Here is a 26,483-nt window from a genome sequence, read left to right as displayed (position 1 = left end):
TGAATAAATGATTTTTCAACAAAAATAATTTAACAGAACTTAAGAATAAATTGAAAACCTGAATAGATATATAGCCATTAGAGATATTGAATCAATAGTTAAAGTTCTGCCTACAAGAAAGAAACCAAACAAAACAATGGGGATGACAAAAGGAAATAGGCCCGTTATGGTCTACAGTGGCTAAAATGAAAATGATTCACAATATCAAGTTTTGGCAAAGTTGTGGAGCCCCTGGAATTCTCATATATTTCTAGTAGGAGAGCAAATTGGTAGAAACACTTTGGAAAATTTCGCCATTATGTGCTAACATTAATGTAAGTCACCCTGAGATCCAGCATTCGTGGCAACAAAAATGAGTGCATGTGTCTATCAAAAGATAGGTGCAAGAATATTCAAAGTGGCTTCATTCATAATTGCTAAATGTTAATCAAAAATAAAATCCATCAGTTGTGTTATAAATTAAGGAATATATGCATCAGTGAAAAAGAGCAACTATAGCTATTTAACATGAATGGATATCACAGATATAATGTTAAGCAGAAAAGCCAGATGTAAAAGAGTATAGTACATTTCCATAAGAAATCAATAGTAGGCAAAATTGATGATGTTAAAAGTCCAAAAAAGTGCTTACCTTTTTGAGTAAAGAATATTGACTGAGTGGGTACACCAGGGAGCCTTTTCAGTTCTTGAAATATTCTGTATTTGATCTGGATAGTAGTTATGTGGATGTATACATATACAGAAGTTCATTCACTTCTACATTTTACTCAGTAAAAAATTAAAAACTAAGTTAAATAAAATATCTACAATCTTAATGAAAATATGTACAATCTTAATGTTTTATTTTTTTAAAAGAGATTTTATTTCTTTATTCATTCATGAGAGACATACAGAGAGAGAGAGAGAGAATGGCAGAGACACAGGCAGAGGGAGAAGCAGGCTCCATGCAGGGGGCCTGACGTGGGACTCCCATCCTGGGTCTCCAGGATCAGGCCCTGAGCTGAAGGCAGCGCTAGACCGCTGAGCCACCCGGGCTGCCCACAATCTTAATGTTTTAAAATGTGCTCAGGATTTGTATTAATCGGGTATAGTTAGACACACAGACATGGAAATGACTGTCATGAAGAAGGAAGTTATACTCACAAATCTCTAAACAGGAGACATGACAGGCCATGCAGGGGGCCATGCAGGGAAACATCAGGGTCAGTCAGGAGACAGAGAGTTGGGGAAAAAAAAAAGTGAGCGAGAGATGTTATTGTGGTTTCTGCAGGAAAGAACAGTTAAGGAAGAAACAGGTTTAGGATTGGGTAGTGTGAATAATCTCAGTGGACTGGAGTGTAAGGCTGTCCTGAGTTGTCTAGTACCTGGTCCTGAGGTAATTAGGACAGGGCATTATTGGCCCTGAGTGTAAGAGCCAAAGAGAGGAGTGAGGAGCAGGCTCCTGATTAGATTGCTTATGAAAGGTAGACTTCCAGGTGAGTAGTTTACTGTCTCTAAGAATTGGCTAACCCTGGGAAGGTCAGTCTTCCTAGGATCTGTAAGGCCCCAGATGTCAAAACATCAGAATAAAAGGAAATGCTTAATTTAATGGAGAAAATTATAAAATTTTATTGAAAGTCTTAAAATAAGATCTAACTTACAAAGTATATACCAGTGCTTGCTTCAACAGCACGTATAATAAAATGAAGTATATACTATTTCTCCAAAAGGAAACCTAATAAAGTATCAGTTTTTCCCAAAATAATTGATATAGTCAATACAATTCCAATCAATATCCCAACAGATTTTTGGTAAAATGTATTAAACTGACCCAGAAATCATATGGAAGAACCAAGGTCCAAGAATAAGTGAGGCAGTTTTGAAGTTGTAGATCAAAGTGGAGAATACGCCTGAAGATACCAGGACTTCTGAAGTTATATGAAATTAAGTTAATATGATGTTGGTATAGGAATAAACAAACAAACAAACAAAAATCAGTTGTATAGAACAGACCCTTTTTACCAAACACAGACAATGGAAACTTGATATGTTAATAGGTGACATTGCAAATCAGGGGAAAGAGTAGAAGAATCAAAAAGTTAAGACGTTGGACAGACTGACATTGTGTGTTTCATCTGTGGTATAGTGAGAAGGGTACAATGTCATTTATGTAGTGTGCTCCCAAGAATGAGAACCCTAAATCTCCTCATGAGGAAACCGGCAAGGTTAAGCAGATATTTAGCAGCATGCATTCACTGATTTACTGAATTTCTCACTTGGTACACATTAACAATCTAGAGAACAGAAGAAAACCCTAGTTTGATGTGTTTCTCTCATGGTGAAGCACAAAGTCTTAAGAAATAGTAGATAGTTGAGAAAAAGAGGGAAGCAGGATGAGAAAAACATGTTGTAGTGATAATTTACTTCCAAATAGCTTAAGTAGCTGCTGCACATTATGTTAGCATTGGTCATAGGTCGTTTAACTTTATATATCATCACATTAGGAAGTAAAAGAAGGAAGAATCATTGAATCACAGTAAACACAGAATTGACCATCAGCTTCTGGCATTTGAAGATCTCATCTGTGTGACTTTTCAATACCAATGTCAGAATAGACCTTTGAGTAACCTTTGTGTGTGTGTGTGTGTGTGTGTGTGTGTGTATACAGACACACACACACACACAAATACATATATATATGAAATGTTTTTTCTACATACTAAACAGAGAATGCTCATATTTCCCTATTTAAGAGAAAATTATTTTGCATGGCATGATTCTAAAAGCACGTTTTTTTGTGTGCCTTATTTGACATTTAATTTTGTATCAGTAGTCTGTGTACCCAGATGGTTCAGAGCAAGACCCCACCTTCTTCTTAGATTCATACATTGTGTTTACTACTTAGTATTTGTGAGGACATACCTTAAGCATACTGTTGAATCTTTCTGGGTGTTAGTTACAGAATAAGGATAATCCTTGATTTACTGAATTGTAACCATTTGATTAGGTATATAAAGCAGGTAAAACTTTCTGTGGGACATAATAAATGTTCAATAAATTCAAGCTATTGTTGTAAAAAAAAAAGAAAGAAAGTTGTCCTGACTTACAGAAAGCTGAGATATTCCAGATTAAATGAACTAAAGATATAACTAAAAGCAGTATGTGATCCTGGATCAGAAGGAAAAAAAAAAAAAAGATCTATAAAGAACATTATTGGAATAACTGATAAAACTTACATATGAATTTGTGTTAGATAATAGTATTGTAACAATTTTAGATTTCTTGAATTTGATAGTTGTGGTTATGTGAGGCAGTGTCTGTTTTCTTAGGATACATGCTATTTAAGAGTGAATTCTAATTTCAATAGAATGTAGTTCAGTACAAAAAAATCTCAAGAGAAAAAACCAACTGTAAGATATCAAAAATCAGTGAATCTGCATTAAAGGGTACCAATTTGAAATTTAAAAAACAAAAAAGTCAATGTTCTGGGAGAATTGATTATTAATATAAAAAAATCAAATTAGATCCCTGCTTTAGGAGTGCTGACAAAACTGACTCTATTTTTGGCCCTCTGTCTTGTTCATGTTCACTGGATTACCTCTCCGGCTACGTGTTCCAGGACCCTTGGAGAAAAATATACATACATACCTTAGAAATGCTTATCAAGGTGTAGGGATAGGGGAAGGCTTGCTTTGGCCTCTCAGGAATCTGTTAGAAATAACATTGTCTTTCCCCTTTTGGATGCACAGGTTAAGTGCCACAAGACCTAATTAAAGGTTTGCTGTCAGTTAGATGCATGCAAACCCTTCGATCTCACCACAGTGTCTTCTCCCCCTGCCCCCATGTGTCCTCTTGCTTTATAAAATCTATAGATTAATGTCTGGACTTTGTGGAGAATAGCCATGGTTCTACATGGATTTTTGCTAACCGATATCTCCATACTCCCCCACCCTCCATTAAGTTACCTTGAATAAAACTGTGTGTGACCTATACGGAGTGGTGTGCTTTGTTTTCTGGTCTCAAAGTACTTTCTCAGTTTGGGGGATGCTTTACTGTCCCTCCCCTACCTCCTACCTGTATACAAAAAACTATTCCAGATGGGTTTAAGACCCAATTGTGAAACGTAAAACTTTTAGAGAAAATACAGAGGAATGGTTTCCATGATGTCTCATGGAAGGAGGCAGAATGTTTTAAAATGAGATCCAGATATATGTTAATTAATTGAATTTAAATAAGTGAGATCCAGAAAGCATAAGTACTATAGGAAAAGATGGCTAAATTTAAAATGCATTAAAATAACAACTTCCTGTTCTATAAAACACATCACTTAAAAAATGAAAAAGACAAGACAGATACTCAGGGAAGTATTTGCAAATAATTTAATTCACAAAGATTCGTATCCAGAATTTATAAGACCTCTCAAAAATCAGGAAGAAAAGGGAGGGGAAAAATCTAGTAATAAAGACAAAGAATCTGAACAGGTAAAGGACAAGAAATCCAAATGGCAAATGGAGCTTGGAAGATTGCTCAACTTGATCAAAAATGCAGATTAAAACTACAATGAGAAAAAAAAAAACTACAATGAGGTTGTAAGAGTATAGTCACTTAACACTATTATATTGGCAAAAGTTTTTAATTTGGTGACGATTATAATAACCTACTCAGCATTCATTATGTGTAAACACTTTTCTAAGTGCTTTTAGTGTTTGACTCATTTGCTCCTTAAATATCCACATGAGATTGATAACATCCTCATTTTACAAATGAGGAAACTCAATTAGAGAGAGATTGAGAACAAACAGTGGTAGAGTTAGAATTTAAACCCAATAGCTCAAAAAATAAATAAATAAGAATAAACCCAATAGCTCTAGGGCCCACTGGATTGAATAGCGTACCAGAGGTAGTAGTGCAAAATGGTTAAGTAAGGAGATTTTGGAAATAGGTTATATTCACTGTAAGCTGTGAGGTCTTGGACAAGTTACATAAGCTGTGAGTGTCTTGCTTTTGGCACTTACCTTCATTATAGATTGTTGAGAGGCTTATGTAGGTATTTTATTATTATATACTGCTTCTCTAAGCATGGGTAAAAGTTTAGTACAAGAGAAACTCATACACATTTTTGGTTGGGAGTATAAGTTGATACAAATGCTGTACTAATTTTTAAAAAAGATTTAATAAAGTTGAAGTGCTCCTACATAGTACTTTCAACTTTGAAATACTTTGGAAAATATCAAGCAGTTCAGCTCCTAATTATCTTAAACTCTTCCACATATTGCTGAGAAGCTGTACACTGGGATGCTCATTGCATTGTGTTGGTATAAGTGGAAACAACCCCAATGTCTATCAAATGAAAAAGGAATAAATTACAGTATTTTCATTTAATAGAATAGCATGCCCTAGGTTTTAAAAAATGATTTATAGTCATAAAGATGATCATAGTTCTTGAACAATACTGAGTAAAAGCAATCTGCAGAAGGATATATATAGTGCAATGCTATAAACATATATAGTGTGATCACATAAAGTATAAAAACATGGAAGAAACTATGATGTTCTATTTAATGTAAGATTACACAGATTTTAAGGTGCACCATTATTTAGGTAGTCACCAAGAAAAAATATCACCATGAAACTATTATGTACCATTAATTATAAAATACATACCAATTATAGAGATGTTAAAAATTTGAAAACAATGTGCCTCTTGGAATAAATGAACTGTGATGTATTATTTGTGGGTTTAGGTTAACATGGGAATATACAAAATGTATTGTAAAAAAAAAAGAACCCAAAAAACTAAGGTTAACTCTGTAATCCTAATCAAGGGAATGGGATTTGGAAGGGACACACAGAGATGTCAACTCTGTAATGTCTATAACATTTTCTTTGCTTAATATAGAAAAATGCCATGTAAGGCAAAAATAGAGAAGATTCTTTGAAGCTGGTTTGGGAGTACATAGGTGTATTTATACTTTTCTCTGTGGTTGAAATATGTCTTAACTTTTTTTTAAATTGGTGATGAAGAAAAGATAAAAGTAAAGGTAGATAAGTTTGGCTTGAAAGGAAGGATGATGAGAGAAGAAAGCAAATGGAGGGTTTTGTTCGTTTCAGTGCGAAATACAGATATCCTATGCTTTCTTAATTCTAGCTACTCAGACTAAGTAATGGAATATATTCTCTTAGATTTTCAGATAAATGCCTTATTGTTCCCATTTACCTGAAACTTAGGAATCAAATAGACACTTCACTTCTGCTGTCATCAGTTGCTATCCAAACTTAACCACATAGATTTAGAAAGTAAGAGATACTTCCACTGAATCTAAAAGTCAGTAGATAGAAGGCTGGAAGTATGGAAGGTAGGTTATGTCCCTGAAAGGGAAGACTGGAGATCTAGAGTAGAGAGGAATTCAACCTTGACAAGAGGAGGTTCACTAACTTTCCTTACACTAGAAAGAATATGATGAGAAGAGGTTTAAATATAGAAAAACTTTTCAGTGTGGGTATGATATTAACCACATTTCAGCCCAGTATCAATTCAACGTGAAAAGTATGAGGAAAGGTCAGGGTCAACTAAGACTGCGTTGGGATGCCGGGGTGGCTCAGCGGTTGAGCATTTGCCTTTGGGTCAGGGTGTGATCCCTGGATTCCTGGGATCGAGTTCCGCATCAGGCTCCTTGCATGGAGCCTGCTTCTCCTCCTGTGCCTCTGCCTCTCTCTCTCTGTGTCTCTCAGGAGTAAATAAATAAATAAATCTTTTTAAAAATAAAAAACAACTAAGTGCTTAGTAGTGATTGGATTTTGTTGTTCAGATTTTTGTATCTTTTAGATATATCTTCTGAAATATGTTTTTGAGAATTTACTTGCCCTTTGCAACGGTTACAGGATTTACTGTGTATTTTTAATATATTAGACAGTGGACTGATTCTGTAATAACCGATCTTTGAAAATTTATACAGCTTAGGCCACTTCTCTTAATCTGTCTTTTCCAGATAGAGAACAAAATTGCCAACACATAAAAATGTATATATGTTTCAAAGCTTATTAAGTGTTTTATATTTCATTTTTCATACTGATAATAGTGAAGAAATTTTTGTAGTCTCTGGGCTTCATTTTGTAGTTTAAGCCTTTTTAGTACTGCTCTTTTTTAGTACTTCTTATATCCATTTTTCCTTAAAATATAGATTACTTTGGAATTTGACTAGTCAAATGCAGAGCATTCTTTACTTTTATTAATTATACCTTTTTAAATTTTAGAGCTGAACGACAAAGGAATGAAGCACTATATAATGCCGAAGAGCTGAGTAAAGCTTTCCAACATTATAAAGAAAAAGTGGCTGAAAAACTGGAAAAGGTAAGAAGGAGATATGCCAATTCAGTGTTTTATGTTACTGTCTATATTCTAAATCTAAAAATAGACATAAATAGAATATATTTGTTTATAAGTAAAACAGAGAATAATTTTTATGACCTCATAATAAAATAGTTGAAATAAAAAATTTATAAATATTGGTTAAGGCTGGTGTTTATAATCTTCTTACAATAAGCAGAAACTTTTTTATCCAAAGTGGAAAAAGAAAGGAGACAAGGGGAAGAACAACATATAGAGAAAGGAAAAAATACTGCAGAGAAGGATGAGGTGATTGAGCAGAGGTTGGAGCTGTAGACATAGAAGCAGAAAATTTATTCCCATCACCTCAATGAAAATGAAGGCAGGATAGACTGTATAGCCTTCAGGTGGTCTCCCTGGACCTACCACCCTGAGAGGGTCTGTCTTTTGCCTCTCAGAGGGAAGATTCCTTGAACAGATTCTGCATAGTAGTATAGTAGCTTTTTCACATTCATTTAATATTTTCAAGTAATACCAGATGGATAATAAAACCTGTTTGGAGGAAGGCCACATGCTGAATATTCAGATGTTGAGCTCAGAAGAAAGGTCTGGTCAATGGATACTGACACAAGAGACTTCTTTTTGTCTTGAGATAATAATTGAAAGAGAGGAAGTTAATGATTCTGTTCAAAGAAAGGTAGAAGGGTAAAAGAAATATTATTAAAAATATAATAAGACAAATACCATATGATTTTACTTATATGTGGAATCTAAAACCCAGACAAACAAAAAGCAGAATCAGACTTGTAAATCAAGAAAACAAACTGATGGTTCATAGAGTAAGGGAGTGAGGGGGAGGGCAAAATAGGTAAAAGGGAGTAGGAGATACAGACTTCCAGTTATGGAATGAATACGTCACAGGAATGAAAGATGCAGCATGGGAAATATAGCCAATGGTATTGTAATAGTGTTATATGGTGTCAGATGGTAGCTACACTTGTGGTGAGTGTAGCATAATGCATAGAGTTGTTGGGTTACTGTGTTATACACCTGAAACTAACATTGTATGTTAACTATATTTCAATAAAAAAAATTTTTAAATCGGGATCCCATTTGGTACTGGTCTTAAGTGTAAATTAAACCACTGTTTTGAAAGCCTTGGAGAAGGTCCCTGTGGGAATGAAATACCACAAAAGGGATTTTTAATAAGGTAATCTGTAGCGGGAGGTAGAATGCTCAGTGTGTGTGTGGGAGATGTCCTCAGGAGAGTGAGGATTTTATACAGGAAAGAAAAGAAAAGGTAAGATGATTTTTTTTCACTTAAGATTATCAGTTTCAAACCATGCTCAGCAGAGCCCTATAGTTACATAGATGTAACAGAGGAAGTGGGGCAGATCTTCAGAGCCCTTCACTCCCACCACTCCAACCTGCGTGCTTGACTTTTACCTTAGACTTGGACTGTTATTTCAGTGGGGGTATTCAGTGGCTAAAATTTCAAAAATTACTTCAAAAATATTGCAGTATAGTTAGCCTTTAGTAACATGATGCAGCATCCCTACATGAGTTGCTTGCCTTACTCCTGTGAGGCCAGAACATTCGCTTTCAGATGATAGTACCATTGCCCTTCTGCTACAGGCTCTTAACCATCTCTGAACAGGTGGTCGAGTTCCCCTCCCTGTCCTTTGTTACTGCCCAGGAAGTTTACTTAGCTTCTTTCACTACAAGGCTAGGGACTTAAACTTGTGAAGTACTTACTCTACTTTCCTGCTTATTTCTGAAATCACTACTTTTTAGTTTGAAACACCTAAAATTTATGACCACAGTAGTATGTCCACTTAAAACAAATTATTGTTTTAGGTTCAAGTTGAAGAAGAAATATTAGAGAAAAATCTAATTAGCTGTGAAAAAGAAAATAAAAGGCTACAGGAAAAGTGTGGTCTATATAAAAGTGACCTTGAAATTCTGAAAGAGAAATTAAGGTACAGTATCCTGTTGTGGAAAAAGGATTTTTGTCTGGAAATGGAAAAAAGAACTGAAACATTTTAAAACAGATTATTTTGTATATTTATTGTAATTATGGCCTTAAATTTCATAGAAAGATAGATTTCATGACTGAAATTCTTTTCTAGGTACAACATTAAGATTTTTAATGAATAAAACATGTTAATATTAATATACTTCTAAATACACACACATATCATATCCCTATAGTGTGACAACATTAACTGGTAAGTAAAGTATGTGTTCTTCAAATCATGAAGAATCACCTAGTCCAGCCTTCTCATTTCAGAGATATTAACAGTCTGATAAAGGAAACTGAATGTACTGCGATGTATATCAGAACCTCATTTTTGTTAAATATTATTCTGCTGTATGGATGTACCACATTTTATTTATCCATTCACCAACAGTTCTAAAGATTGGATTGTTCTAATGTTTGACATGTTTTTTTTAAAAAAGATTTTATTTATTTATTCATGAGACACACACACACACACACAGAGAGAGAGAGAGAGAGAGAGAGAGAGAAGCAGAGACACAGGCAGAGGAAGAAGCAGGCTCTATGCAGGAAGCTTGACGTGGGACTCTATCCTGGGTCCCCGGGATCACGCCCTGGGCTGAAGGTGGCGCTAAACTGCTGAGCCACCCGGGCTTCCCTTGACATTTTTTTTTATAGGCGTGTGTGTGTGTGTGTATGTGTGTGTGTGTGTGTGTGTGTATTTGAAAATAATACTGCCTAGTAATCTGTTAATGGTTAATTACTGTTTTTTGGAGTTATGGCTAATAGTTCATGACTTTTCCTTATGTAATCTAAAACTTTCTTGATGTTGTGATATGTTGAATTAGGATTTTGAGTTATATCTCCTGTCTTATACTTTTGAAAAGGGAGCAGAAGTACTTTGAAGATAATGGAGTTATCTTGCCCTCCTACTTACTGTGAGACACTGGCAAAGTTTCTATAACCTTTCTATACCTTGATTTTCTTATCTATAAACAGAGAGTGATAATAGTGCTGCTACCCACATAAAGTTGTGAGCACCTGGTGAAAGTAGGCACTCAGTACATGTGAGCAGGTATTATTATTCCAGAATAATGCTTTAAAATATTTTAAAAGTGATATTAACTAAATGTGACTACTGAAAATGAATGTATATTTTATTTTCATTATTGTGCTTTTTTTTCTTTGTAGGCAGTTAAAAGAAGAAAATAACAGTGGTAAGGAAAAATTAAGGATCATGGCAGTGAAAAATTCAGAAGTTATGGCACAACTAACTGAATCTAGACAAAGTATTCTGAAGTTAGAGAATGAGTTAGAAGACAAAAAAGAAGTACTTAGAGAAAAATTTTCTCTAATGAATGAAAACCGAGAATTAAAACTCCGTGTTGCAGCACAGAATGAGCGACTGGATTTGTGTCAGCAAGAAATAGAAAGTTCAAGGGTGGAACTGAGAAGTTTGGAAAAAGTTATGTCCCAGTTGCCAGTAAGTATGGGTGAAGAAGAAAATTTTACTGAAATGCTTTATCAAGAAGTCATCATCTTATGGTTGCTTTATTAGCTTTTACTGATTGATTTATTTTTACATATCTCTACTTTCAATCATGAATTTCTTTTGTACTCTCTTTTCTTTTTCTGCATTTAACCTTTCTACTCTTCCACTCTTTCTTAGACTTGTGGTGCCTTGTGTAAGAACGACTCAGGATTTTTTAAAAATAGCTTTGAGTAACATTGACATAATACAGAATTCACTCATTTTAATTGTACTCTTCAGTTATATTTAGTAAACTTACAGGTTTTGGAATAATCCCACAATCTAGCTTTCAAACATTTTTATCATCCCCAAAAGATCCCTTGTACCTATTTATAAATTTTTTTTTAAATTTTTTATTTATTTATGATAGTCACAGAGAGAGAGAGAGAGGCAGAGACACAGGCGGAGGGAGAAGCAGGCTCCATGCACCGGGAGCCTGATGTGGGATTCGATCCCGGGTCTCCAGGATCGCGCCCTGGGCCAAAGGCAGGCGCCAAACGACTGCGCCACCCAGGGATCCCCCTTGTACCTATTTATAATTAGTCCCTGTATGCACACCCACCCCTAGGGAACCATCAATCTACTTTTCTGCCTCTAGAGATTTGTCTTTTCTGAGCATTTTATATAAATAAAACTATACAGTATAAAGTCTTTTGCATCCTAAATATTTTGGAAGATCATTTGTGATATATATCAGTACTCATTTCCTTTTACTGTTGAATATTATTCCATTGTATGGATATACCACATTTTATTTATCTATTCACCAATAGATGGACATTTGGATTGCTTCCACTTTTGGACTATTAAGAACAATACTGCTATGAACATTTGTGTACAACTTTTTGTGTGGATGTACTTTCATTTCTCTTGAGTTAGATACCTAGTAGTGGAACTTCTGGATCATATGATAAAGTTATGCTAAATTGTTTTCCAAAGTGGCTGTACCATTTTTAAAAAAGATTTTATTTATTTATTCATGAGAGACACAGAGAGAGGCAGAGACATAGGCAGAGGGAGAAACAGGCTCTATGCAGGGAGCCCAATGTGGGGCTCCATCCCAGGACCCCAGGATTACTACCTGAGCCAAAGGCAGACACTCAACTGCTGAACCACCCAAGCATCCCTGCTGTATCATTTTATGTTCTCACCAGGAATGTGTGAGGGTTCCTGTTTTTCCTCAATCTAACCAACATTTTTTATTATCTATCTCTTAGATTATAGCAACCTTAATGGGTATGAAGTAGTATCACATTGTGGTTTTAATTTGCATTTTTCTAATGACTAATAATGTTGAGCAGCTTTTCATGTACTTATTAGAATGCACAGAACATTAAAATGTCTTTATGATAGTGCTGACCACCATTTTTCTTTCAGTTATATATAACCATATGTATAAATGAGATTAGGAAGAAGGTAAATATAACTGGGTCAGAAATCATTATTGAAGCATTTATTAAAAGAAATCCATTATTGATAGGTATAAAATAAAAGTGAGATCAGGAGACTATATATAAACATATATAAATGTGTCGGCTGGTTTCAAATACATTTGGATGGGTGCTAGACTCTTATGAATTTTAAACTGTAATGGAATTAACAAGCTACGGGGACCTGAGAACTCATCTGATTCAATGCCGTCATTTTATTTATGAAGAAACATAGCACCAAGGAAGTAAGTAGCTTTTAAATTAGCTAATAGAATTAAAACTAGAATGTATGATTCTTGGTTCCCAGCCCTCTGCTATATCTACTGTTCAAGGATTCTAATTATTTGTTTAGGTTTTTAATGTACTGCTTTTGAAATTTGATAGTAATTAGATGCAGATAACATTCATTTAAAATTGATATTCTCATTTGACTCAACATCAGGAATTACTTTGTATGTGATTCTGAAATTGGTGTGGTAATATATGCTTGTTTCGATTTTTTTTTTTAAAGCTTTATTCATCCATTCAAGAAAGACACAGAGAGAGAGAGAGAGAGAGAGAGAGAGAGAGAGACGCAGAGACAGAGGCAGAGGGAGAAGCAGGCTCCATGCAGGGAGCCTGTCGTGGGACTCGATCCCGGGTCTCCAGGATCATGCCCCGGGCCGAAAGCAGGCACTAAACTGCTGAGCCACCCAGGCTGCCCTGATTTGATGTTTTATGCAGTGCTAATAATAACATGGTTTGGAAATGTGAATTTTTTTCATTTCTAGAAAGCCTGTTTGGTTGTAGTCATTAAGTGCTTATCTTGCCCCTTTTCACAACTAATTTTAAAAATTCTCTATTGTTCAAACATACAGAAAAGCAGAGACCAATGCAGCATACCATTTGCTAAATCTGAGTAACATATTAGGATATTCACTTCAGATTTTTTAGAATAAAATTTTACAGATAAATAAAGCCTCTTTATGTACTGTGTTAGATCCCAATCCTTCCCACCTCTTCTCCGAGGTAGGCATTATTCCAAAACTCATGTATATCCTTCTTATCCATATTTTAAATATTGCCACATATGAATGCTCTAGAAAAACATATATAGCTAATCTATTTTAGAAAATACTACATGTGCCTTTGTTGTTTTCACTTAATGCTATGTTATATGATGTCTCCAAATGATTTATATAATGCAGGTTTATTTGAACTCTTGTGGTTTTCCTGTTAACATTTTATAATGTATTTATACATTTCTCCTATCACAAAAGTTTTCAATTGGTGTTCTGAATAATAAAACAATTGCATCATAGATATTGTAAGTTTATATATGTTTGTTTTTAAATTTTCAGTTAAAAAGAGAAATGTTTGGTTATAAATCATCTCTTTCTAAACACCAGATGAGTAGTTTGTCAAACAAGGAAGACATTGGCTGCTGTGAGGCAAATAAAATGGTGATTTCAGAATTGAGGTATGGTTTTCAGATGCTTAAGTTGTAGCAAATACAATGGTTTTTTTTTAATTGGTAATTAAAATCTTTGAGATGAAAAATATACAAAAAGTTCTACAAATATAACAAATATCTGTGTTTCCACAACTAAGAATTGATTCTTAACATTCTGTGATAGTTTTTTCAAATGTGTTTAAGTAAGAACTAAAGACATTATGAGGTTTCCCTTCCCACTATCTCGAGAATTCTCCTTCTAAGTATACACCGTCCTGAATTGGGTATATATTCTTCAGTCCATTTTGTATATGTTTATATCCACATATGCAAAATACACTATGTGCTTATATTGTTTGTAATTTTGCTTTTTCACTCAGCAGTATTTTTTAAGTTCATACATTTGAGGTAGGTAGTTAAGAGTGACTGATCAATGGGTGGATTAGTATGGTTAGTCTATCCTATAACGGTATCACTATTTATTGATAGTTACCTTGTTTCTGGTTTTCTTCTATTAGAAATAGTGCTGCAAAATATATACCTTTACATGTTTCCTTTTATAATATGCCAGAGTTTCTCCAGTATATATTCCTAAAAGTGAAATTGCTGGGTAATGGTACGTGTACATTTTTAGTTTTACTATGTACTATCAAGTTTTTAAAGTAGGTGAACTAGTTTACATTCCACTCAATGGTATATAAGAATTTCCACATCTTGCCCAGTAGTTAATAAATATCAGAGTTCTAAAATTTTTGCTAACTTGAAAGGTAAAAATGGTATGAGATATTTATATAGGATATTTCTAATTTTGGTGTATTTTATTTTGTTCCAGGATTAAGCTGGCAATTAAGGAGGCAGAAATTCAAAAGCTTCAGGCAAACTTGGCTGCAAATCAATTATCTCAGAGTCTTATTGGTTATAACAACAAACAAGAAAGTGGCAAATTAAATAGTTTAGAGACAGAACCAGTAAAACTAGGAGGTAATCAACTAGGTGAGTGTATTAAATTGAATTCCTTAATTCTAAGTCTTTTATGATAGTGTTTTAGAGAAATGGATTACCAGAAGTTTAGTTTCAATTATTGATAATCTGGTAGTACTAGTTGTGGGTTGGTAAGACAACAAAAATTTCAAAATTGTTGAACTTTGCATTATTTTAAAAAAATGTACTTAACTGAGATGAGTATTTACCTGACATCTGAAATCACTGTCTTGAAAAGATATCTGCGCTCTGTGTTCATTGCAGCATTGTTTACAATAGCCAAGATATGGATACAACCTAAACATCCATCAACAGATGAATGGGTAGAGAAAATGTGGTATATATACAATGAAATATTATTCAGCTATAAAAAAGATACCCTACCACTTGTGACAACATGGATGAACCTTGAGGACATTAGGTTAAATGAGAAGTTAGGCAAAGAGACAAATACTGGATGATCTCACTTATGTATAAAATGTCAAAGCAAAATAACAAAACAAACTCAGAACAAATTGGTGTTTGCCGGAGGGAAGCATTAGGGGTGGGGAAAATGGGAAAATGTCGTCAAAAGGTACAAACTTTAAGTTATAAGATAAACAAAACCTGGACATATAATGTATAGAATGGTGACTATACTTAATAATACCATATTGTATATTTGAAAATTGTTGAGAGAAAAAAAAAATTGTTGAGAGAGTAAATTTTAAAAGCTCTCCTGTGTCCCCAAACTTTGTAACTATATGTGATGATGGATGTTAAGTAGACTTATTGTGGTAATCATTTCAAAATATATACGTATATCATCATGTGGTATACCTGAATCTAATACAACATTATATATATGTCAATTATATGTAAAAAAATCAGCTGGAATAACTATACTAATTTCAAACAAAGCAGAGTTGAGACTGACAGAACTAGAAGGATAAATTAACAAACCCACATATATATTGAAGATTTCAAAACTACTTTCTCAGTTGCTCTTAGAACAAGTACACAGGGGGATCCCTGGGTGGCTCAGCAGTTTGGCGCCTGCCTTCAGCCCGGGCGTGATCCTGGAGTCCTGGGATCGAGACCCACATCAGGCTCCTTGCATGGAGTCTGCTTCTCCCTCTGCCTGTGTCTCTGCCTCTCTCTTTCTCTTTCTTTCTTTCTTTCTTTCTTTCTTTCTTTCTTTCTTTCTTTCTTTTTCTCTCTCTCTCTGTGTCTCTCATAAAAAAAAATGAATAAAATCTTAAAAAAAAAAAGAACAAGTACACAGAAAATCATTAGGGGGAAAGAAGACTTAAGTACTATAAACAAGTTTAATACGATTGACAGTCACTCAACCCAATAATCACCAGAATACACAATTTTCTCAAGTGCATTTAAAATATTCATCAAGATAGTCCATATGCTGGCCAATAAACTAAGTCTTAAAACATTTTTAAAAACTGAACTCAGGTTCCTTCATGAATTGATGTCCACTATTGGTAACAAAAAGATACCTGGAAAATTCTAAATACTTGGAAATAAACACAGGAGATATCATGATATTTTGAAATGAATAAAATGAAAATATAACATATAAAAATTGGTGGGATGCAACTACAATATTGCCTAAAGATGAGTTTATACCTTTAAATACTTACATTTTAGAAAAGAAAAAAGTGTTTATAATCTAACATTTCACCATAAGAATAATTAAAGACAGAATTAAACCCAAAGAAAACTGAGGAGTATAAGGAATCCTGAAGGAAACATTGTTGTGTTTTTTTTTTTTAATTGAAGTATAATTAATGTGTTACGTTGGCTTCAGGTGTACAATATAGTAATTCAACGTTTCTATACATTACTCAGTGTTCATCATGAGAAGTGTACTCTTAATCCCTTTTACCTATTTAACTCTTTCCCCCACCCTTTGGCAACCATCAATTTGTTCTTCATATTTAAGAATAGGTTTTTTGTCTTTGTTTTCTTTGTTCATTTGTTTCCTAAATTCCACAGATGAGTGAAATCATGCAGTATTTGTCTTTCTCTGACTTATTTCACTTATCATGGTATTCTCGTGGGCCATTCATGTTGTAAATGGAAAGATCTCATTCTTTTTTATGGCTGAGTAATATTCCATTTTCCACATATTATACACACAAACACACACCCCATCATCTTTGTCCATTCATTTATTGATGGACATTTGGGTTGCTTCTATATCTTGGCTGTTATAAATAATTGTGCAGTAACTATAGGGATGAGTATATCTTTTTGAATTAGTGTTTTTATTTTCTTTGGATATATACTCAGTAATGGAATTACTGGATCATATGGTAATTCTGCTTTTAATTTTTTTTGGAACTTCTATCCTGTTTTTTAAGGGCCTGCACCAGTTTGCATTCCCACAAACAGTGTGTGAGTATTGCTTTTTCCTCTACATCCTCAACAACATTTGTTTGTTGTTCATTGTGTTTTTGATTTTAGCTATTATGACAGGTGTGAAGTGATATCTGACTGCGGTTTTGATTTGCATTTCCCTGATAATTAATGATGCTGAACATTTTCTCATGTGTCTATTGCCATTTGTATGTCTTTTTTTAAAAATAATTTTTATTTATTTATGATAGTCACAGAGAGAGAGAGAGAGAGGCAGAGACACAGGCAGAGGGAGAAGCAGGCTCCATGCAGGGAGACCGACGTGGGACTCGATCCCGGGTCTCCAGGGTCACTCCCTGGGCTGAAGGCAGGCTCCAAGCCACTGAGCCATTCAGGGATCCCCCCCATTTGTATGTCTTTTGATGGAAATATTAGATGTCTTGGTTGTGGTGATGATTACAAGGGAAACATTTGACAAAATATCAAATTTTATATTTTAAATGGGTGTGTCTTACTATAAGTATTACTTCAGTAAAGTACATTTTTATTTATTATTATTTTTTAAAGATTTATTTATTTATTCATGAGAGACAGAGAGACTGAGACACAGGCAGAGGGAGAAGCAGGCTCCCTGCAGGGAGCACAGTGTGGGACTCGATCCCAGACCCTGGGATCATACCCTGAGCAAAAGGCAGATGCTCAACCGCTGAGCCACCCAGGCATCCCTATTTATTATTTTTTTAAAAGATTTATTTTTTGAGAGAGAGAGAGCATGGAGGGAGAGGGGCAGAGGGAGAGCGAAACTATCATCTTGATATTTGTTTGCTATTTATTTTTTCTTAAAGATTTTATTTATTTGAGAGAGAGAGAGAGAGAGAGAGAGAAAGAAAGGCAGAGACATAGGCAGAGGGAGAAGCAGGCTCCATGTAGGGAGCCCGATGTGGGACTCGATCCTGGGACTCCAGGATTACACCCTAGGCCGAAGACAGGCATTCAACTGCTGAGCCACCCAGGCATCCCATTTGCTGTTTATTCTAATGGCCTTTATTCATCTTTCCTGCATTCTATTGGATCAATTATATTTTAATATTCCATTTTTTTTTTGTCTCTACTGTTGATTAGTTAACTATACCTCTTTATTTTCTTAATGGTTGCCCTAGAGGTTAACATATGTATCTTCAACTTATCATTGTCTGTCTTCAAATATGATTGGCTGGTGGCAGGAAAAATGACAGCAGAGAGAATTAGATATCTAAGTAATTAGAATAGGGATGAGTAATGAGATTATTAGCAAAATGAATGCTAGTTAGTAGAGGTGTTGATGAATATGTCATAAATTATCTTACATCAAAGAGTATAGAGCTAATGATAGTCTAGTAAGTGAAATATTAGGGATATGGAAAATTGATAGGAAATAGCACTTATGCAACCCTTGAAGGCATGGTGCATCTCTACTAATTTCTGTACCTATGTATACATTATGCCTCTTTAAAGCACTCCTGAAAGCTCAATCACTTTTAGGTGGGAGTAGATTTATATGTTTGTAGTGAAAAAAGGATGTATTTGAACAACTACCTTTGTTTAGAAAGGATTCCCTTGCCTTTGGCTTGTGAACTTGCAGCTATATACACTTCATCAAAATGTTCTTAATGATGCCAGGTTATCTAAGAAATTTTATGGTTAACTTCAGTTTAAGGAAACAGGACAACTTTCTTTCAAATAATGCTTTGTTTTACGTTTTCTATCCAATAAATGGGAACTTTTATAGGTAGAGAAAGGCTTTTTCTGGTATGAAGGAATAGTCCAGAAAAGTGAGTGATTTTGAGGAATTTATTCCTACTTTGTGATGTACTTAGTAATAGAAATACCTTCTTTACCATGTTCCTTCATTATATTTTCCTTAATGTATGTCTCATTCTCCATTTCTTTTAGAATTCTTCAGATGAGAAATTATTTATGATTAAATCTTTCAACATTGAATAGGTTTTTATTCTTTAAGTTTTTATACAGACTAATTTTCCTTTTATGTTTGTTAGCAGAAAGAATAAAAGACCGTCAACATACTGTGAGCAAGCAATATGAAAAAGAAAGGCAAAGACTTGCTTCTGGAATAGAAGAACTACGTACTAAGTTGATACAAATAGAAGCTGAGAATTCTGATTTGAAGGTTAATATGGCTCACAGAACTAGTCAGTTTCAGCTGATACAAGAGGAGCTGCTAGAGAAAGCTTCAAGCTCTAGCAAACTGGAAAGTGAAGTAAGCTTGAATGAGCTGTTCATATGTACTAACTTTGGAGACAAAAAAGATATTATAGAGTTTTGTAAAAGTTGTATGTGTTAAGTCCAGATTTATACATTAAAAAAAATTAATGGTACCACATCATTTATAAATTCTCTTAAAATTATATTTGGAAACCTTTGGGTTGTAATCTATGTTAAAAGTAAGAAATTACTCTCTAGTGGCTAACAGGTCTCATATATGATAGAACTTGTAATGTATTGTGGTCTATTATTTCTTCTAAGTATAAGTTAATATGGCTAAAACACATTTACAAAAAAAAAACATTTACAAGTAAAGAATTTGGATTATGTCATTGGGAAAAAAAAGGAGTGATAATAGAGGATTTTGAATGTTAGCTAACAGCAGAACCAGCTGAGAAGCCTATTAAATAATGTGGATTTCTGGGTACTGTTCTAGTGATTCTGATTCAGTAGGTATGGAGTCATGTTCAGGAATCTGAATTTGTGAACAACTCCATATAAATTTGATATGCTTGGATTACATTTTGAAAATTGCATAATGTGTGTTTTGTGAATATCTGATTCTCATTTCTATTGAGAACAGAACAAGGACACCTTTTCAGGTAATTATAGACCAGGACCACTTGTGTATATGTTATACTCACACTTTAAACTGAGGCTGATGCCATCTATGGGAATACTTTTAAAATGTCTGATTTCTCATTGTAAAATCTGTAGCCTAGACTGAGGAAAAGATCTGTGGGATTACTTACATTATGTAAGTACTAGAAAAAGAGATTTAGTCTAAATCTAAATTATAGGCAATAGCTTACTTAAAAATAATCTAGTACTGAGATTAATAACTTTTTAAATACAAAATTAGCACAGTTTTGTTGAAAATACAGAAAGGACAAAGAACAAAATCTATTAATAATTATACTAGAAATAGCTATTGTTAACATATTATTATACTAATGTCAGTCTTTAACAGCTACTGTTAAGAAATGAGTTAGGATGAAGTCCTATTTGGACATGGGGTCAGAATTAAACTATTTATGTATTACATAGCTAGAACAATCTGTCATATACCCAGTCTTCACTCACTATTTTTCTTCTAAATTGTCATTTATTTTTAAAAACTGATTATTTATTACAATGTGTTTTCAGATGACAAAGAAATGTTCTCAACTTTTAACTCTCGAAAAACAGCTGGAAGAAAAAATTGTTGCTTATTCCTCTATTGCTGCAAAAAACGCAGAGCTAGAACAGGAGCTTATGGTAAAAATTACTGTTTGGCTACAAATTCACTGTGACTTTAAGGCACTTGATTTGTGACAGCATGTTTTATAATCATTGTCATACATTATACCAAATAGAAAACTATAAATTCTACTAAACTTTTTTGAATTCATTTTCTTGTTTCAGCATTTTTAAGTTTATAGGCTTATATGGCAAGTTGTTACCTGTAATTTCTTGTTTTTATTCTAGTAGAATTGAAGGAAATAGTATATTTCTTTGATATGCTTGTATTTTAAAATAGTAAATCTTTTTTTTTAAGGTTTTATTTATTTATTTCAGAGAGAGAAAGAATACTGGCAAGGTAAGGGGCAGAAGGAGAGGGAGAATGGACTCTCTGCTGAGCAGGGAGCCCAATACAGGGCTCAATCCCAGGATCCTGAGATCATAACCTGAGCCTAAGGCAGACACTTAACTCACTGAGCCACTCAGGCACCCCAGCCACTTATTAAAATAGTTAAATTTTTTTCATTTTGATACAGTTTTTAAAAATAATCATTTTATCTTTTCAATAAATGTTTAAATATTTTTGAAGTTTTATACACTACTGTGAGTCTTCAAAAAATAGAATATGACAAATTTAATGCTTTACTTATATTCTTTTATGTAAAACTAGTTCTTAATTATATTCTTTTAAAGTGTTTTTTTTTTTTTTAAGATTTTGTTTATTTATTCATGAGAGACACAGAGAGGGAGAGGCAGAGAGGGACACAAGCAGAGGGAGAAGCAGGCTCCATGCAGGGAGCCCGATGTGGGACTCGATCCTGAGACTCCAGGATCATGCCCTGAGCTGAAGGCAGGTGCTCAAGTGCTGAGCCACCCAGATGTCCCTTTTATTTTATTTTATTTTATTTTATTTTATTTTATTTTATTTTATTTGTTTTTTGTTTTGTTTTGTTTTATTTATTTTATTTATTCATGAGAGACACAAAGAGGGAGAGGCAGAGACATTAAAGTGTTTTTGTATTTCTAGGAAAAGAATGAAAAGATAAGAAGTCTAGAAACTAATATCAATACAGAACATGAGAAAATTTGTTTAGCTTTTGAAAAGGCCAAGAAAATTCATCTTGAACAGCATAAAGAAATGGAAAAGCAGATTGAAAGAGTAAGATATTATGTTTTTCTTTTCTGTGGCTGAATAATACTCCATTGTGTGTGTGTGTGTGTGTGTGTGTGTGTGTGTGTGTATCCATCAGTTGATGGACATTTGGGCCCTTTACAGAATTTGACTTTTGTTAAGTACTGCTATAAATATCGAGGTGTATTTGCCCTTTTAAATCAGTATTTTTGTATCCTTTAGGTAAATAAATTATTAGTGCAATTCCTGGGTCATAGGGTAGTACTATTTTTAACTTTTTGAGGAACCTCTATACTATTTCCCAGAGTGGCTGTTGCAAATAGCTAGTAAAGTATATTATGCTAAGAGAAATAAGTCAGAGAAAAACAAATACCATATGATTTCACTAATATGTGGAATGTAAGAAACAAAATAGATGAACATAAGGAAGGGGAGGAAGAGGGAGGCAAATCATAAGAGACTATTAACTATAGAGAACAAATTGAGGGTTAATGGAGGGTAGTAGGTGGGGGCTAGGCTAAATAGGTGATGGCTATTAAGGAGAACACTTGTTGTGATAAGCATTGGATGTTATATGTAAGTGAGGAGTCACTAAATTCTATTCCTGAAACCAATATTACACTATAACTAACTAGAATTTAAATAAAAACTTGAAACAAAATAAAGAGTTAAGTATATAGCAGAAAAGATACTGTGTTTCTCCAAGTAGATACAATGTATATTTAGAATATGAATGCTGAAAAGAACCTTAAACATTACTAGCTCGCTTTCTTTTTTTAATAGATAAGAAGGAAACAAAGACATAGAAAAGTAGCCAGTACTATAATTAGCATCCCATTACTTCTGGATCATTTTACAATGCTTTCTTAAATAATACTCTTGCCATTTCTTCTTCTTCTTCTTTTTTTTTTTTGACTCTTGCCCTTTCAGTTTAATAATTATTTTTGACATTATTAAAGTAAGAGTGAGGGATCCCTGGGTGGCGCAGTGGTTTGGTGCCTGCCTTTGGCCCAGGGCGCGATCCTGGAGACCTGGGATCGAATCCCACATCGGGCTCCCGGTGCTTGGAGCCTGCTTCTCCCTCTGCCTATGTCTCTGCCTCTCTCTCTCTCTCTCTCTGTGACTATCATAAAAAATAAAAAAAATTTTAAAAAAAAGATTTAAAAAAAAAGTAAGAGTGATTTTGTAGACTCTTTTCCACTAGAGATATTAATTGCTTGAGGATTGAGAGTAGAAGTGTTTTTTGTTTAAAAGAGTAAAAACAAGGTAATGAAGAACGTGTGAGACCAAAAACATAAGACTAAGTAAAAAACAGATTATTTGGGTGGATTTAATATAGAATGGAACTAATAAGAGAAAAAAACTATGAGCTTGAAATATAGAGCAATAACATTACTCAATGTGAGCAACAGAGAGAAAAAAGATTTGGCAAAAAGAACAGAGCCTAGGGACCTGTGGAATATATATCAGAACTGAAACTCTGTACCTGTTAAACAATACCTCCTATTATCTCCTCCCCCCATCCCCTAGCTACCATCATTCTACTTATTTCTGTCTGTATGATTTTGACTACCTTAAGTACCTCATGTAAGTGGAATCATATAGTATTTGTCTTTTTGTGACTGGCTTAATTCAGTTAGCATAATGTCCTCGAAGTTCATCCATATTATGAAATATTGCAGTATTTACTTCCTTTATAAGAATGAGCGATATTCTGTTGTCTGTATATTCCACGTTTTGCTTATCCATTTATCTGTTGATGGACACTGATTGCTCTGGCTAGAACTTCTAGTACTGAATAGAAGTGAGAGGAAGCATCCTTGTTTTGTGCTTGATCTTAGAGGAGGAGCTTTCAGTCTTCCACCATTTTGAGTAGGATGTTAGCTGTGGGTTTTCCATATATGGCTTTTATTATGTTAAGGTAATTTTCTTTTATTCCTAGTTTGTTGAGTGTTTTTTATCATGAAAAGGTGTTGAATTTTGTCAGGTTTTCTTCAATTGAGATGATCATGTGTTTTTTTTTTTCTTTCATTCTGTTGATATGGCATATTACATTGATTGATTTTTACATATTGAACCACCCTTGCATTCCAGGAATAAATCCTACTTGATCATAGTGTACAATCCTTTTACCATGCTGCTAAGTTTGAATTATCAATATTATATTCATTTGGCATTAATGTTCATAAGGGATATTGATCTATAGTTTTCCATTAGTGTCTTTGTCTGGTTTTGGTATCAGGTTAAAACTGGTCTCAGAATTAGTTAAGAAGTGATCTCTCTTAACTTATTTTGGAAAAGCTTGAGAAAGAGTTTTGTTGTTGTTTTTTATATTTTACTATTTGAGAGAGAGAGGACAGGGATGGGGGGAGTGGCAGAAGTAGAGACTCTCAAGCAGACTCCTTCCTGAGCACAGAGCCCAATGCCGGACTTGATCCCATGACTCATGAGATCATGACCTGAACAGAAATCACAAGTCAGACACTCAACTGACTGAGCCACCCAGGCATCCCTAACGATTGGTATTCTTTAAATGTTTGGTAGAATTCACTAGCAAAGCTGTCAGGTTCAGGGCTTTTCTTTGTTGGGAGATTTTTGATTCCTGATTTAAAATCTTACCAGCCATAGGTCATTCAGATGATCTATTTCTTCATCATACAGTCTTTGTAGGTTTTATATTTCTAGGAATTTGTCCATTTCATCTAGGCTATTCAATTTCCGGGCATACAATTATTCATAGTACTCTCTTTTGTATAATCCCCACTTTCATTTCTGATTTTGGTAATTTGAGTTCTGTGTTTTTTAATCTACTCAGCTAAATATTTGTCAATTTTACTTATTTTTTTCTAAGAGCCAATTTTTTGTTTCATTGATATTCTTTATTTTCTGTTCTCCATTTTGTTGATCTTTATTATTTTGTTCCCTCAACTAGCTTTGGGTTTGGTTTGTTCTTTTTCTAGTTCCTTGTATTTTGAAGTTAAATTATTGACGAGATCTTTTTTGTTTTTTAATGTAAGCATTTATAGCTGTAAATTTACCCTTTAGCACCACTTTGGTTGTGTCCTTTTTAAGTTTTTGTAAGTTGTGTTTTTGTTTTCATTTGTCTCCTAATTATCTTCTGATTTCCCTTTGAATTCTTCTTTGATTCATTGGTTGTTTAAAAATCTGTTGTTTAATTAATGCCACAATCTTGTGAATTTTTAAATTTTCCTTTCATGGGGCACCTGGATGCTTCAGTCAGTTAAGTATCTGCCTTCAGCTCAGGTCATGATCTCAGGGCCTGAGATCGAGCCCTGCACCAGGCTCTCTGATCAGTGGGGAGCCTGCTGCTCCCTTTCCCTCTGCCTGCTGCTCTGCCTACTTGTACGCTCACTCTCGGTCAAAAAAATAAATAAAATCTTTAAAAAATTTAAAATTTTCCTTTCATTTGTCATTTCTAATTTCATCTGGTTGTAGTTAGAGAAGGTACTTTGAATGGTATCTGTCCTTTTAAATGTGTTGAGTCTTCCATTTGTGGCCTAACATGGTCTATCCTGCAAAATGTCCCCTTTACACTTGAGAAGAATGTGTATTCTGTTGAGTAGAGTGTTCTGTATATGTCTGTTAGATCTAGTTGGTTTATTATATTAAGTCATCTGCTTCCTTATTTTCTGTCTGGTCTTCTGTCCATTATTATAAGTGGGGTACTGATGTTTCCAACTATTTTTGTAAAACTATTTTTCCCTTTAATTCTGTCAGTTTTTGCCTTGTATATTTTGATTGTCATTACATGAATAAATTTTATAATTATTATATCTCACTATTATTTAGAATTTTTTAGTAAATAATGTCCTCCTTGTCTTTACCACCTTTTTTGATTTAAAGTGTTTTATCTGATATTTGTGTAGGTATCCCTGCTCTCTTTTGGTTACTATTTGCATGGAATATCTTTTTCTCTTCTTTCACTTTCAACATGTTTGTGTCTTTGGATCTCAGGTGAGTCTCTTGTAGACAGCATATATAGTTGCCTCTTGAACAACTTGAATTTGAACTGCATGGATCCACTTATTTGTGGATTTTTTGCAGCAGTACTATAAATGTATTTTCCTTATGATTTTATTAATAACATCTTTTCATCTAGCTTATTATAAGAATATGATACATGTAACATACAAAATATGTGTTAACACACACAATCAGTATGTGTTTCTGTTATTGGTAAGGCTTTGGTCAAGAGTAGGCTCTCAGGAGTTAAATTTTTGTGTAGTCAAAAGTTGTACACAGATTTTCAACTGCAAAAGGGTCAGCCCCTCCTAAACTCTGCATTGCTCAAGAGTCAACTGTAGTTGGATCATGTGTTTTTATCTTCTATTTAAAATGTTTCATGATTTTTAAAAAATTATATGAAAGTTAATAAATTGTGTTTATATGTTTAGCTTGAATCTCAACTAGAGAAGAAAGACCAACAGTTTAAAGAACAAGAAAAGACTATGTCCATTTTGCAGCAAGATATAATATGTAAACAGCATCATCTTGAATCACTAGACCGACTCTTGACAGAAAACAAAGGGGTAAAATCACTTTTGTAAAACTGCTGTTTAAAGCTGACTAATCATTTATGTTTCTGTAACCTACCTTCAATTCTAATTAAATCAATTGTTTAGCAGCCCATTAGTAATGCTAAAATTAGAATATTTATACATATACTCATAGTTTTGCTACCAATCTGTGTGTTTTTAGGAGATGGAAAAGGAAAACATGAAAAAAGATGAAGCTTTGAGAACATTACAGAACCAAGTATCTGAAGAAACAATCAAGGCTAGTACGCTAATTTTTAAAAACTTTTTTCTTAATAGGG

At 33.9% G+C, this 26,483-nt stretch overlaps 1 protein-coding gene across 19 annotated transcripts in view; it reads left to right on the top strand.

Annotated features, from left to right (window-relative positions):
- The window catches only part of CCDC18 (coiled-coil domain containing 18), a 101,550-nt gene that overhangs the window by 16,263 nt on the left and 58,804 nt on the right, over positions 1–26,483 (top strand). For 13 of the 19 annotated variants that reach the window (XM_025996515.2, XM_025996516.2, XM_072754599.1 and 10 more), the window contains 10 exons: positions 7,234–7,330; positions 9,164–9,285; positions 10,497–10,788; positions 13,607–13,725; positions 14,531–14,691; positions 19,068–19,288; positions 20,440–20,550; positions 21,542–21,673; positions 26,062–26,196; positions 26,366–26,443. In XM_025996515.2, the coding sequence (XP_025852300.1) occupies positions 7,234–7,330; positions 9,164–9,285; positions 10,497–10,788; positions 13,607–13,725; positions 14,531–14,691; positions 19,068–19,288; positions 20,440–20,550; positions 21,542–21,673; positions 26,062–26,196; positions 26,366–26,443 (1,468 nt within the window). The remainder of the gene's footprint in view (positions 1–7,233; positions 7,331–9,163; positions 9,286–10,496; positions 10,789–13,606; positions 13,726–14,530; positions 14,692–19,067; positions 19,289–20,439; positions 20,551–21,541; positions 21,674–26,061; positions 26,197–26,365; positions 26,444–26,483) is intronic. The other 6 variants (XM_072754606.1, XM_072754595.1, XM_072754604.1 and 3 more) reach the window with 1 other exon arrangement.

The sequence above is a fragment of the Vulpes vulpes genome, chromosome 3 (assembly GCF_048418805.1).
Source record: "Vulpes vulpes isolate BD-2025 chromosome 3, VulVul3, whole genome shotgun sequence".
Classification (NCBI taxonomy): domain Eukaryota; kingdom Metazoa; phylum Chordata; class Mammalia; order Carnivora; family Canidae; genus Vulpes; species Vulpes vulpes.
Note: the sequence above shows the minus strand (reverse complement) of the source record. Positions and strands in the feature narration are given on the sequence as shown.